At 34.5% G+C, this 13,664-nt stretch overlaps 1 protein-coding gene across 1 annotated transcript; it reads right to left on the bottom strand.

Annotated features, from left to right (window-relative positions):
- Positions 1–10,823: 10,823 nt before the first annotated feature.
- Positions 10,824–13,416, bottom strand: LOC129238519 (uncharacterized). The gene has a single exon (XM_054873568.1). The coding sequence runs from the start codon at positions 13,392–13,394 to the stop codon at positions 12,576–12,578; it is 819 nt and encodes a 272-aa protein (XP_054729543.1). The 5' UTR covers positions 13,395–13,416; the 3' UTR covers positions 10,824–12,575.
- Positions 13,417–13,664: the final 248 nt, after the last annotated feature.

The raw sequence follows: 13,664 nt of genomic DNA, 5'->3' as shown, positions 1-13,664 counted from the left end.
ATAAATAAACTCAAATAAATAAAGTAAATTTTCTACAAAACAGTTTTCCGTTTCACTTGGAATTTCTTTCTCAGAGTTTATGTATTAATGGTGTTAAGCGCTCAAGGCCAAATTATATTTTTCCTGAGCCTGGACAGCAACAATAGTCGAAGGTGATAGAATTTATAGCTGCTATTTGGAGGTCACTACATCTCCGCACCGCAGTTCTACCACAGAACACTACTGTTTGTATTTCCGCGAAGTCTTGTATGTATATTATATCGATCTACCCGCTGTGCATACTCGCACTTGTACATGCCATGCAAACGGCAGCTCCCATGTAGAATATGACAATGCCAGTCAACAATATGGATTATAGTTACGTATTATTACGCAAAGTGCAGAGGTGGGCAATAACAAATCAAATTACCAGCTTAAGATCATAAAGATCATTTCGTCAAAATTATAATTTAATTTGTCTTGCAAGCTCGTTAATATGCAATCAAAATGCAAGAATTCGGCTCATGTAGGCAGTTAAGTTTATGCGCTAGCGCACCCAACAGTGGGTCGTTTGGTCAACACCCGTAAACGGTGATAGGTGACATTAATTTGTTGTCTTATGTCAACATACATATCAATTGGGTGCGCAGCGTGCAAGGAATAATTCAAACGATGAGATTGTCACACCTACAAAAATGTCCAGATACGCTTGCAGATAAAGATAATTACACAGTTACACACTGTATTTAGTATGCGCACCTACTTGACAGACACTGTAGGAATGTGTATATGTATATATATGTGTGTACATGATATATGGTATGTGCGATCTGATCTGGCGATAAATCAATCAAAGTACCGTAAACGGGACAGTTTATGACAAAAAAAAAAAAATAGAAAATACAGAAAAGTTATAGTTTTTTTTATAAATGAAATATGCTGACTTGCCTGCGGCAAATTATATACAAGGAAATTGTAATTAAAAATCGATTAAATTACTTACGGATAAAAAATAAATAATAATTAATAGGTATTATGTTAATATGCATGTAAAAGAGCGTGCACCCGCTTATTTTCACGTTATTCATGGTGAAAGCTACGATTATTTAGCTACAAATCATTGAAAGCGCAGTAGGCACACCCAAACCCATTTTTTCTTAACCCATTACAAGTCACCGTACTACAAAGGGCTTCAAGAAGCTATTTATGCCATTATCTGTGATAGTGACGATGATGTAGTTGAAATGCTTATCATACCACTTGACCCAAGTGAATTGACCGATGAAGAAGAATCGCTTTTTATAGTAAAATGTGGTGGTGGGTGTTATTACATACATGTATGTATGTTGGATATGGTTATTGCAAATTTCTGTTGCTTAGATTCGATCAATAATGGTGCACAATAGGTTGACCATCTGTACAAGCAATATCAAGGGCACGTCACAGAGTGCAGGCAATATCGCACCAGTCTGTGACGGTGGTTCCAGGTCTACCTCAAGATGGAATTGGACACTATCTAAAATTGAAAAAAAGTAAAACTGTTAAGATGTGTTCTTGGTCATTCAAAAGTGGGCTGGCAATATAACAAGTGCTCGAAACCCCTGCAATCTTTTGGAAACTACGTCAAATGGGAATATCTATCAAGATCGTTAATTTTATCGAAAATATAAATATATCAAAATACCGAAAGGGCTGTATGGCAAGGAACCTCTGATTATTTTGAGACTGGCACAGGAGTGAAGCAGGTATGTTTATTATCACCACTCTTATTTACGCTGTACCTGAATGATCTACATACATTATTATTTGGGAAATGTCTAAGGGTTTAAAACATTAATCAAAGGCTACTGCTGATGATATTGATATTGACTGATATTGTGCTACGTACATACACCAAAAATGACATTCGGAAAACGTTTGAAAGCCAGAAGCAACGCAGCCAAGGCAAGTATTAATCCTCTGCGACTGACGTGGCTTAATTTTCACAATTCCACTGACATGGTAGTATATCAGACACCATTTTGACAACTTGCTTTTACCAAGTTCTGGCTTGTAACGTTGGTGAAACTATTTTAATTTTTGGCTTAAAGACTTATATTTTTATTTAATAACATATTTATTGAATTTAAAATGGCAGTTTATGTTAAACTGGTTTTGTTCTCATGTCACAAAATATATATTTTTTTTTCAACAAATGTTTTACATTTAGTTTTGCTTAAACTTAAAATCAACGATATATTAAGAAAAAAGATAAATTCAGTGGTTAAGTTAGAAATTATTGCATGTTGAACTTTACTTAAAAATTCGTCCTCCAAACGTTATGTAATTAAAAAAAAAAACAATATTCCATACATTGATTAAAAAAAAAATTTTGCATTCTATATTAAGCTATCAGTCTAGTAGGGCAGGTCTCGCAAAGTGGCTTAGAGCATTGGAGGCAAATTGGCTTTAAGCAATTGCAGCAACAATATCTATGATAGTTACTCTTTTTATTTTTGGCAGACAAATAGTGCAAAGTTTTCTTCCACTCGATGATTTAGATCGAATGGTTGGTGGGTGAGGGGGAATATCTTTACAGAGAACCCTGCTTATCGTTATTCTTAGTTCTCTTGGCAATCTTTCATTATACACCCGAAATTTCATGTGATCTTACGCTAATTCTCTTGAGAGATTGCGTAAAAAAGTTTTTCTTCTCATTTTATCCTCACTGTCTGAACTCATTTGATACAAAACAAAGCTACTAATACAAATCATATCTATTAGTCTCTGGAAAACTGCCATAGGCCAACGACAAGTTTTACGGCTGCTTGAATATATCGGACATTTTTTGTCAACTTCGTCGACTCCTCCTTTGGTATGGTTGTAATCTACTATTATAACTGGTTTTTTGTATCAGCATCCATTTCTTGATTGTGATGTGAGGTAAAAATCAGCAGCACGGCTTTATTCTTCTAGGGTACATAGGACAAAAGAGTATACTCATTCGTGAAACCATACATGGAACTCAGCACTTCTCAATTTTTGTTCGGTAAAAAATCGGGTGAAACCTCAGCTTTATTCTTTTTCAGTGTGCTCAAGTATGTTAACCCCCTTTTTAGGAGAACTTCTGTAAGAGGAAAAAAGCTAAATCAATTACCCGCCGTGATTTTTTTCGATTTCAGTTTTCAACAACTTTCACCAGCCTCAAAACAGATTGAGTAGGCACTGCCATTTTTTCGTAATTATTCGGGTCTGTGCCGTCAGAGTTTTTCCCACAATATATATATGCATTGTAAATATAGTATGTACCAGCATCTACCAACAACATTATTTTAATGCTATACTTGACAGGTTTCTGAGGCATGTAAATTATAAACTTGCAGTGACTTTTAAATGGCAGCAACATTTCATCGACGCAGAGGTATGGTCTGGGAATGTATTGACATTGATTGTTTGAGATGAATTTGTTGACAATATTGAGATATTCCAACATAGACCTGTAAAAAAGTCTGAACCAAAGCTCCAAATATCCTTCAAAGTTAAACGTGTTTATACGGCGAGGTATCCTGATTATATTATGGGCTGCGGTTCTCGATGTTCTGGGTCGCTCTGTCTTACTCCACTTAAATCCATTTATATACATATATATACATATATATATACATATGTGCAGCTTCTGCAATCCGAATGAAGAAGAAAATGCGAAGTATCTTATTGAAAGATGTCTTGTACTCTCTGAGATTAAAAATATTTATTTAAAAAAATCGGAATTAACGAAAAAGCAAATTATAAACACATTAAATGGAGAAAACGATGAAACGGAGAAAAATGTTATGTTTTTATAGCTTCACGCTATAGAAATTATTTGATAGCGAAGTTTAACTAATTAATAATTTTATTTATATTTGTATAAGGAAAATTACAGACGACAAATGGTCATATTTTATGAAAATGTATAATATATTTATGTTATAAACAAAGTGAATTTAATTTTTTTTTGAATTTCAGAAAAATGAATATATAGGTATATTACTACTACTACTACTTCTACTATTTTTGATTTATTTTTTCTTATTTAAACTTCCTCAGTTGTTATTTTATGTTAGTTTTTGTTCATAAAATTATTTGTTTTATACCAACGAACTAAATAATTTGATTTTTTTCGATTGGTGACAACTCTACTCAAAAATATGTGTGGATATTAAACGGCACTTAAATATGTAGCAAAATATTATCCATATTGTAATATTTTAATTACAGGAGTTGAGATATCGACAATTTTTGGGGCACATAGACTTCGATGCTATAGCTGTGTTTCTTTGTAGTTTTTCTTAGTTAAGGGGTGTTGGACTAAAAAATCGAAAATTTGTTTATGGCATATTCTGAAAGTACACAATCTTAAAAATATAAATTCAAAAAATCATAAAAATCTGAGCACTAGAACGAAAGTTACAGACCGTGGAAGCGCGCGACCGTATCCATAAATGAAGGGCACGCAAAACTTTAGACCCGATTATCTCGAAGTCGTGGTTTTTGAAAATTACCGTCGTGGTGATCATTATTTATCAAAAAATATTTAACTGATTTGCATAAACCTTTTTTTCAATTATTCGAAGTTACAACCTCGTAAATCTGAACGGTTCACTTTTTATAAATATTTGCATAGTTCGCTGGAATTAATTTTTTTTTTTTAATTTTTCAACCCCTCAAAAATGTGTTTTTTGGTGCAAAGCGGTTTTCATATCGAGAAAAATTTATTTTGATTCACTAAAAAACATTTTTCTACAATAATCATTTAATTTTTTTGATTTCAGTTGAGCTGCTCATGCGCTACCTGATCACCGCAAGCCTCTTCTAAAAAACAGCGTTTCGGGGGAGGGGCGATATCAACAATAAATATTAACATTTTTTAAAATAAAACACCAAAATGTATTCTTTGAAAGTTACCCTTCAGTATGATATATGCCTCATTTGAATAAAAGTTCTAAAACATATTAAAAAAAATTATGACAATCGTCCGATTTTTCGGGCTCACAAGGTATATAGCCCCTTAAGATTTTATAAGATAACAAAAAACAAATTAATAAATATAAATTATTAGTTCATTTGAAAGAGAAAATACTGCTATTATTTATGGAACACGACTTAATTCATGCAGCTGCCTCGCTTGGTTTCGCAGGAGCGGTTCCTGTTAACCCAGTTTTCCAATACCTTGGTAACAGTTTCTGCCTTTATTTTGCGATTGCCTTGCTCGCTATTCTTGGTTCGTTCATGGTTCCCAACGAAAAAGTCTACCAACTTCAAACTGCAGCTCCGAGGTGGCCAATTGACATTTCTAGGACAAGTTATAACACGATTACCGGACTTGGCGCTCAAGAGATCGATATTGGCAGTTGGCGATCCTGCTGAAGTCAAAGGTTATCAGAACGATGTCTTCAATTTCACGTCACTATGACGTACGTAACAATGACACAACAGCAAGAAGTCTAGATGGATTCGTCGGAAAAAATTATGCTGGCAGAATTTGAGATGTGCGCGAAGTTGTTGTTGTGGTTGTAGCAGCAGAAACATTTCCCATATTTACATACGGGGAATGCTGCTGGAATGACAGTCCTTGGCCGGATATAAATCTGGGTCGTTTCGGTAACGTAGAACCGACTGTCGTGGAAACGATGCGCGCGAAGTCATTCATATTGATTACCTTAAAGGGCAAAACGATCACCCACAAGTATTAAGCAAATTGATGCCTATTTGAAACAAAGACGACAGTGTTTGATGAGGATTAAAGTTGTTTTTTACCAGGTTAAGTTAAGTTATTTAAGTTATTTGACTGAACATGCAAGGGCGCACTTGGAACAAAAACCCAAATTTTGTCCCTTGTGATACTATTGTGAGGAAAAAAGGCAGAAAGATAGGAAAGAAAGTATAGGGGAGAATGGATTGTGTTTGAGACATATTTATTTATTTCATTATTTATTTATTTATTTCATTATTTATTTACTTATTCATATCCAACGGAATACCTTTGGCTATATTTCCGTAATGAATGTAAAATATATTTAAATTGTAAATCTGAAACTTATTTCTATGATGAGTTATGGAGAAGTTCGAACGATAACTACTCACGTGTTCTACTAGGAAATGGACGCACAGTTCTGCAGACAAAATTGCTTGAATTAGATTGGGAATTGCTCGCTCATCCAATGTTTGATAGAAATTTATATTAGCCCCTGGAAATTATTTGTTATTTCCAGTTATTAAGAAATATCTTCGCGGTAAGATAGTTGCGTCGATGATTATTTCATTGTAAATACTGCGATACATCGTAATTCATATATCATATCATAAATATTATGTTTAATGTCAAAAACTAAAATTTCAACAACTTGCATGAAGTGCATCGAGCCGCAAGATTACTTTGTTGAAAAACTCTGCGTATGTGTGCCCACTAGTACATTTTTCTACTTCTATTTTCAAGGTTTTATTAAGCCTCCCTCGTATATAGGTACGTAAACATTTAATTAATAATAATCTCATATACACAGTCAAACAGCATATAAAATTGAATTTTTTTTCGCTATCTGCTTTTTTTAAAATCACAGCAAAAGTTCTTGATCACTCGTACGCGGCAATCGCTGCCTTTGTAACCTCCACTAATCGCCTGAGGCGCTAGAACACGCGGCGCGCACTCTACACACTTCTAGGCGGAACAATGCGTCAATTTAACGGGTCACAGCTGTCCAACACCAGCGGCCAATTGTACGCTTGGCCGTGGTCATTATCTGGCTATTGGTGAATTATTTGTTTTCTGTGTTTTTCTTGCTATTTGTCTTAGATCACCAAAAGTTTTTATTATAATTTGTCTTTCGTCTGTTCTTTAGCGCACGTGTTTGGCATTATATGGCTATACACATACGCGCACACTTACACACATAACATGTATGGGAATGTAAATGAAAGAGTTTTTATTTTATTTGTTATATAAAGTTTGTCAACTCTTGTAGCGTGTCATTTTTAGGCAGCTGCTCGACATGGGACACATTCACTTGTCCGTGCCATTGTCTGCTCAGATTTTTGCAATTTGAACTGATTTGCTTTACTTTGTTGTCCATTTTCTGTTTGTTGCAATCAACTTTTTATAATTTTTATCTTATTTGACTATGCATTCAATTCAATCAGATTTTATGTGCAATTAATTAAACTACATTATTTTAACACCTCCAGTCAGCTCAACAGCTCTGCGGACGCATGTATTTGCCAATCATGACCACCTCAGTGACAAAGCGTGCAAGATTGTGTTGTGAAGATATCAAATTAATTAAGCTTTTACGATCTTGATTTAACGCAGATGGATATTTTTCAACAACGGTTACATGGAGTGCATATGCAGACATATTAGAGTGGGTTGGCCTTTTTGTGCAAAAAAAAAAAATTATAAGTTTAAAAAATTTAAATAAAAGATTAAACATTTTTTTTAATTATTCCTAAAAACGAAAACTTAAGTTTAAGAACTTTTTTGTGTTTTATTCATTTTTATTATTTTGGCGTTTTATTCAAATGCAGCCCTTGAAATTATTTGGAAGGCACCACATATTTCACAACTTTTGATTATTCTGAGAAGAGTTCTTAACGACAGATAACTACTCAGATGTATAAAACCTAGAAAAACATCGTATCTGGGTCATATTCTGCAGGATCCGTAATATGAACAGGAATATGAGTTGCAGGGCAAAATCGAGCTAAGAAGATGTATCGGACGTAAGCAGTTTACTCGGGTGAGGCAAAGGTATACAACGTGTGGGTTACCTCTTGGAAGGAGAGTATCTACCAATTATTACTGGAGTTACAGAAACCAAAATTGATCCATAATATATTATTTTTAAATTTAATATCGCTCAAATTCGAATACGAATAGTGGGTAAAGAAGAAGAAGTTTTCAGCATTTTCTCTTTCATTTTGACAATAAAATTTTATTAAAATAAAAGCTAACCGAATTGGATCAAAAAATTGCCATTTTGTGCAATAACATTTGTCCGCTTTAAAGACGATTTCACAATTCAACAGGTAAAAAATTCATGGAATCTACTTGAAGAAAATTTGACCAGCTCTTATTAATGAGCTTCTCCGCAGACCCATATTGCACTATTAAGAAATTTTTTCAAAATTTTGAGAAATTTAGGAATTTATATAAAATTGAAATGAAGTAAAAACGGGAGAGGTTTACACTTCGACCTTAAAATTTTTTATGCCCTTTACTTATCTTCTTAGTACTTCGTCCAAGCCCAGTGACATCAATCCATCTCCTCTTCATGAGCTTACTTTAAGCGAGTGTAAGTGCCTTTCCTCTATAAGACCGAGATATCTACTCCTTCTTCTCGCTATAGCAATTAATTGGTGACAGGTCTAGACTATAATTCGGATGTGATAGGGCGGCTTGTTCACTAAAAATTTATCACGCGGCCTGGGGTTTTCTTGATGGAACACCATACGCTTTCTATTCATCAATTACATCCACTTCTGCTCATTCACCTTCTGGTCAGATGCTGCCGAATTGGGTATATGGGGCCGAAATGAGTATTTGAATCGACTAGGTCAGCTTCTATATATTAGATGATTTATTTCCAATCGCTCCAAAATATATAGCAAAACCTTTTTAGCTGTTAAAAAAAGCCGCGTGATCGTTCCACTCAATGATCTTAACGATTTTGTTGGCATTTTCGACTATTGGCCTATCAGAGCACGTTTCATCTTCGACGTATTTGCCGTTGGAATGGAATCGTTAGAATTACGAATTTAATGCTGCATTCGACTCTATATTAGATCCAACAGCAGCACTAATTTTTTAAGTCGAATGTTCAGATGCATCCATACCATTTTTAACAAAGAAAACTTACTTACTCAAAACTCTTAATAAATACCTAGCAGCTCGTTAAACGACTCTTATGCCCTTATGATCTTCTGTTGAAGGTAGGATATTAGTCTCATATAATACTTAGTTATTTTGTAGTGAAGATAATTTTTACCACGATTTCGAATCAGTTAGGTAATAAATTTATATGCAGGTGTATTTCGACCTGCTGGCACAGCGTTAACTGGTAGAAGACAAGCTATAAAAGATTTTTGTGTAACAAGTCGACCCGTACTAATATATTATATATAGATATTCACTTCTTGCATTGCGAACATTAAATTGACTAATGGATATTTTATTGTGGTTCACTGGTGTGCAAATAGAAGATGTTGCTGGTACTGCCATTAATGACGGAGTAATTTTTGGAATGCAATATCTTAATATAATAAAACTGCCCCCAATTGTTTTCATTGGTCATATTAAGTAACTTTACTGAATAAATTCAAATAAAAAAGAGAGTTCGGTTGTGCATTCCGGGAACATTTTTAAATTTTTACCTGGGATGTAATAAAATAGCGAATGTATTTGTCTATCTGCACATCCATCTTGTGTACAAATATAGTTTTGACTAACTAAATAGAAAGCATGGACTAACTTCAATATTCAATAGTGGACCCTCCCTTGAAATATTAACTGCATATTAAGAAATATGATCTGCATGGAAAGGTGGATGAATTTTTTCGATTGTTCACCCATTTTTTGATTTTTTAATATTAAACCCGGCGATTACCCTTCTCCCACCCATCGAGACAGGGGGTGCAGTCCGCGATCAGACGCATGTATAATTTTTCTTTTGGCACTGGGTCAAGAAAGGCGTGGTTTTGTAAGGCGTCGAGATCTAAATGTATTCAATTAGATAGATACAATTTTACAGCTGAAAACAAAGTTAGAGAGATATAGGGTTCCGGTGGAGGAATACGGTTTTAAAATCGTATAAGCGGGAGAAGTCCGCAGTAGCTTCGTTACTTGTGCGGGTTATTTAGTCACGATATCACAGCGGACGGGTGAACAACGTGCGTTCAATGTGATGATTTGATTCGTGCATAGGTACGAAGGTTTCGAGCAACAAGTTCGGTGGCAAACATCCCATCGCCAGTCAAATAGCTAAGCTGGACATCGAGCACAAATTAAAATATTGAGTTCGTCGCTACAAGTTTGCACGAGTTTCGTTTGCGTAAGTTCGTGCACAAGAGAGCGGCTGCTTCGGGACTACTATTGTAAACTAAACTATTGTCTCTAAACACTTTGTCACTCCCCAAGTAGCACTAAGGCGCTGTTTTGGGGGTCGGGTTAAAATTGTAGAAAAATTGTGGGAAAAATCTAAAGGCACACTACAAATAGGATGAGGAGCTCGGTCAAACACTCAAAATCGGCAACGTTGCTTTGTAACACTAAACTAACGTCTACAGTTCAATTGAAATAGTTCTGTTTATTATCGTCTATCGAAATCCAATCCTTTACATTAGAATGTTGAATTTAGTGCAATGGTCTCACCTAATGGGAGATAAGTTCGTTTATGGGGACATATGGAGAGAGGCAAGGCATCGTCTGTCCAAGAACCATGGTGTTTCTTTTACATGTTGCCAGCAAAGTAAACTTTTTTTCATCACAAATGATTATATCGATTAAACAAAATCGATTCTTTATGCTTGTTGCGCATTGGTTCAAGGCTTTCTTTTATTATTTTTTATTCAAAGCGCCGTTTATATAAAAATCAATATATCGAAAAAATTCCACATATCACATGTACGAGTGCAATCGAATAAAAAAAATGTACATCGTTAACCCTTGGGCACATTTGAAGTCTGAGACACGTCTTGCACTTGTATGCCCCATTTAAAAAACATAGATACAATAAATTTTTTTTATTAAATATTTTTATTATCTATAAAAAAACAATGAGTAAACATTATCTCGAATATTACACATTACAACATTTTTTCTTAGATTAACTATTGTATTCACATTTGAGAACTGCTACAATATTCAAAAATTTATTTTTCGAACCAAAATTAAAACAAAATTAAATATTTTTTTTTTTTTTAACTAAACAAAAAATATTTCCGACCAATATAACTTTTTGATACTTATAAGTAGAAATAAAGTATATATAAAACACACATACAAACACATCTGTTTGCAACCCAGGAGAAAGTCTAGTACAGAGTGTCTAAGTGGTGTATATTTTAAATTATTTGCTTATTCTTAGTTTAGTTATTGAATGAATGGATGAATGAATGAATGCGTGAGATTGGAGCAAAGGTAGGTATTTTGCAAAAATGATAGATTACAAGATGGAAGAACAAAAATGGGAGAGTAATTTCGGCCGCCATATCATAAAGGATTCGGTAGAAGATTAATGCCCGCCAATCACTCCCAGGCGAATATGTAAAAAGTGGTATCGGTAGTTCAACTGAATTGCTGTTTTGCTTTTTCCGTATAAATCCGGATGTTAACATAAAGGGAAATGAGGAAAAGCCATTCCATTCGCTCTGTCGTCGTATGTTTTTACCTCCAACTTTATGACGGCTGTGCAACATAATTCATCTTTTTCTTTTTATCTTCTATTTTCTGTTGTCATGACGTTTCTGTGTATAAAACGCTGTTGTTGTTCTAGCGCCACCCCCTTTAATGAATGCGCCTTGAATCAGTCGTTGTTCAGACGACAATGAAGTAACCTGAGCAATGGCTCCGTTAATCTTTTTTATATCACCAACACAATCTCAGTTTTGTCGTAAAAAACTGCTGACACAAGGGTTTGATGTAGGCTGTTCCTTCCTTTTTAGATATGGTTTTTAAGTTAGATAGGTTATTATATAGTTATTAGGTTTTATTTTGAAAGTAAAGAACTGTATATTTTTCGCTGGGATGTCTAATTTAATTACAAAAAAAAAAAAACGTATAAACTCGTTGATGTTTCTCTATCAGGAAAAAAAATATCTTTTTGAATAAAAAATACAGCAAGCTTTTTTATAAAGATAAAAAAAAAATAATTCATGTTGAATTTTTACTTTTCATTTAATTACTGCAATAAAGATTATTTATGAAATGTGAAACCAAAAAGTTGAACGAAATTGTTAATTTCTTAGGAATATCGAAGTGGTTACTGAAATGAGTACTTCATGGAAAACTTAATTGGTAATTGTATGCATAAATCCTATAACTAAATTTGAGCTTGTCTATACTGAAAAGGTTTCGAGTATAAAATAATGAAGAATGAAAGGAAGGATACTAAAATTGTTCATATAATTTACAGCAGTGGGGAACTGAAATTAGATAATAGAACATCTGTTTAAAATATCCAAAATAACTAAGCCGCGAAAATCTCTAAAATGAAAAAAAAAACAAAAAAGTAAAAAAAAAAAAAATTTACAAAAATAAAATATCGACTGATGCATTTTTTCTAAAAGTTGTGCCCAATCGCGTATCGGATGATGTCTATTTTCCTTCACTTAATTGAATAAGTTTATAGCGTTGCAGCTTTGCTGCAAGGCATTTATGCAATAAATGCGCAAAAATGCTCAAGTTTGGATTTACATTTTACTAAGACTCCGAGTGTGATCGCGAAATGTTTATTAAAATGTTTTCATTTCATTAAATTTTCTCTTACTTTGATTACCTTCAATCCAATCCAATATTTTTCTTAGGTTATAAATAATGTCATACATATACTATAATTTGCTTAACCTCCTCTACTTCTAATAGCTTAACTTAATGCCAACAACGGCTCATAGTCCATATCCTTCGGACTTGTCTTCTTCTTATATTTCTTTTGCAATTTCGTTTTGGTCAACTTTGATTTTGATTTGCTCGCTCGTCGCTTCTTCTCCTCTCTCTCTTCTTGCTCCTTCTCACGATCGAGCAATTCCAGCTGCTCAAAGATATTCTTTGGACGTGGATGTGTGCTTGGTTTGGTTGAATTTTTAGCTGCATATACAACAACGAATTGAGAGAATGCGGAGTCTGCGGGCGTATTTATATCGGCAAAGTCACGAAAATCAGCAAACTGTTCCTCCGGATATGTGTACTTTTGTACGAACTCCTCATTCGACGGCCGCCCATGTCCATTTGCATCACCATAATATTGATTGAAATCACTATTCTCATCAGTATGATAGGGCATTTCCTCTTCAGGGTAGAAAGTTCCACCTCGCAGCACACCAAAATCACCAGAACCCAAAATGGCAGGATCAAAACTGCGTTGAGTTGGTCCCAGTGGCACCGGTTCGGTATGTGGGGCCGCATATTTGGGTATGGCTGGGCTATCGGGTATGGGGAAGTAGGGACGCGAATGACCTAATGGTGGCGCTTCACGGAAGAATGGAGGATAGTAGTTTTGTGCTGCTTGTGTATGTGAATCGATAGGTGAGGGATGTGGACCGGCATGAGGTAGCACATCGGAACGAGATATGACATGTGGGGCGGGTGATATCGGACGGAAGTGGTAGGTGGGCGGAACGTGAAATTGTTGTTCTTGCGAACGTAGAACGGTAACTGGTGTAAAGTCATTCGGTTCCATCAGCATATCGGTGTCCTCTTCAGGAAATTCGGCTGTGAATGAGAGAAGAGAGGAAAGTATGCGGTTTAGTGAATAAATAAGTGAACAGGTCATAGAACAACATAAATAATGAAATAATAAATACTTAGATTATTATTAAACTTTATTCAGATAATTTATAAAATTAGTTCATATGTATGTAAATGAAACAACACACATTAAGAATACCCGCTTAAAAACTTATGCGCTTCGATTTTGATGCAGCTTGAAATGTTTCACTCTATATAATGGGTGATT

Source organism: Anastrepha obliqua, chromosome 2 (genome assembly GCF_027943255.1).
Source record: "Anastrepha obliqua isolate idAnaObli1 chromosome 2, idAnaObli1_1.0, whole genome shotgun sequence".
Taxonomy (NCBI): Eukaryota; Metazoa; Arthropoda; class Insecta; order Diptera; family Tephritidae; genus Anastrepha; species Anastrepha obliqua.
This window is presented reverse-complemented; position numbering and strand designations above follow the sequence as displayed.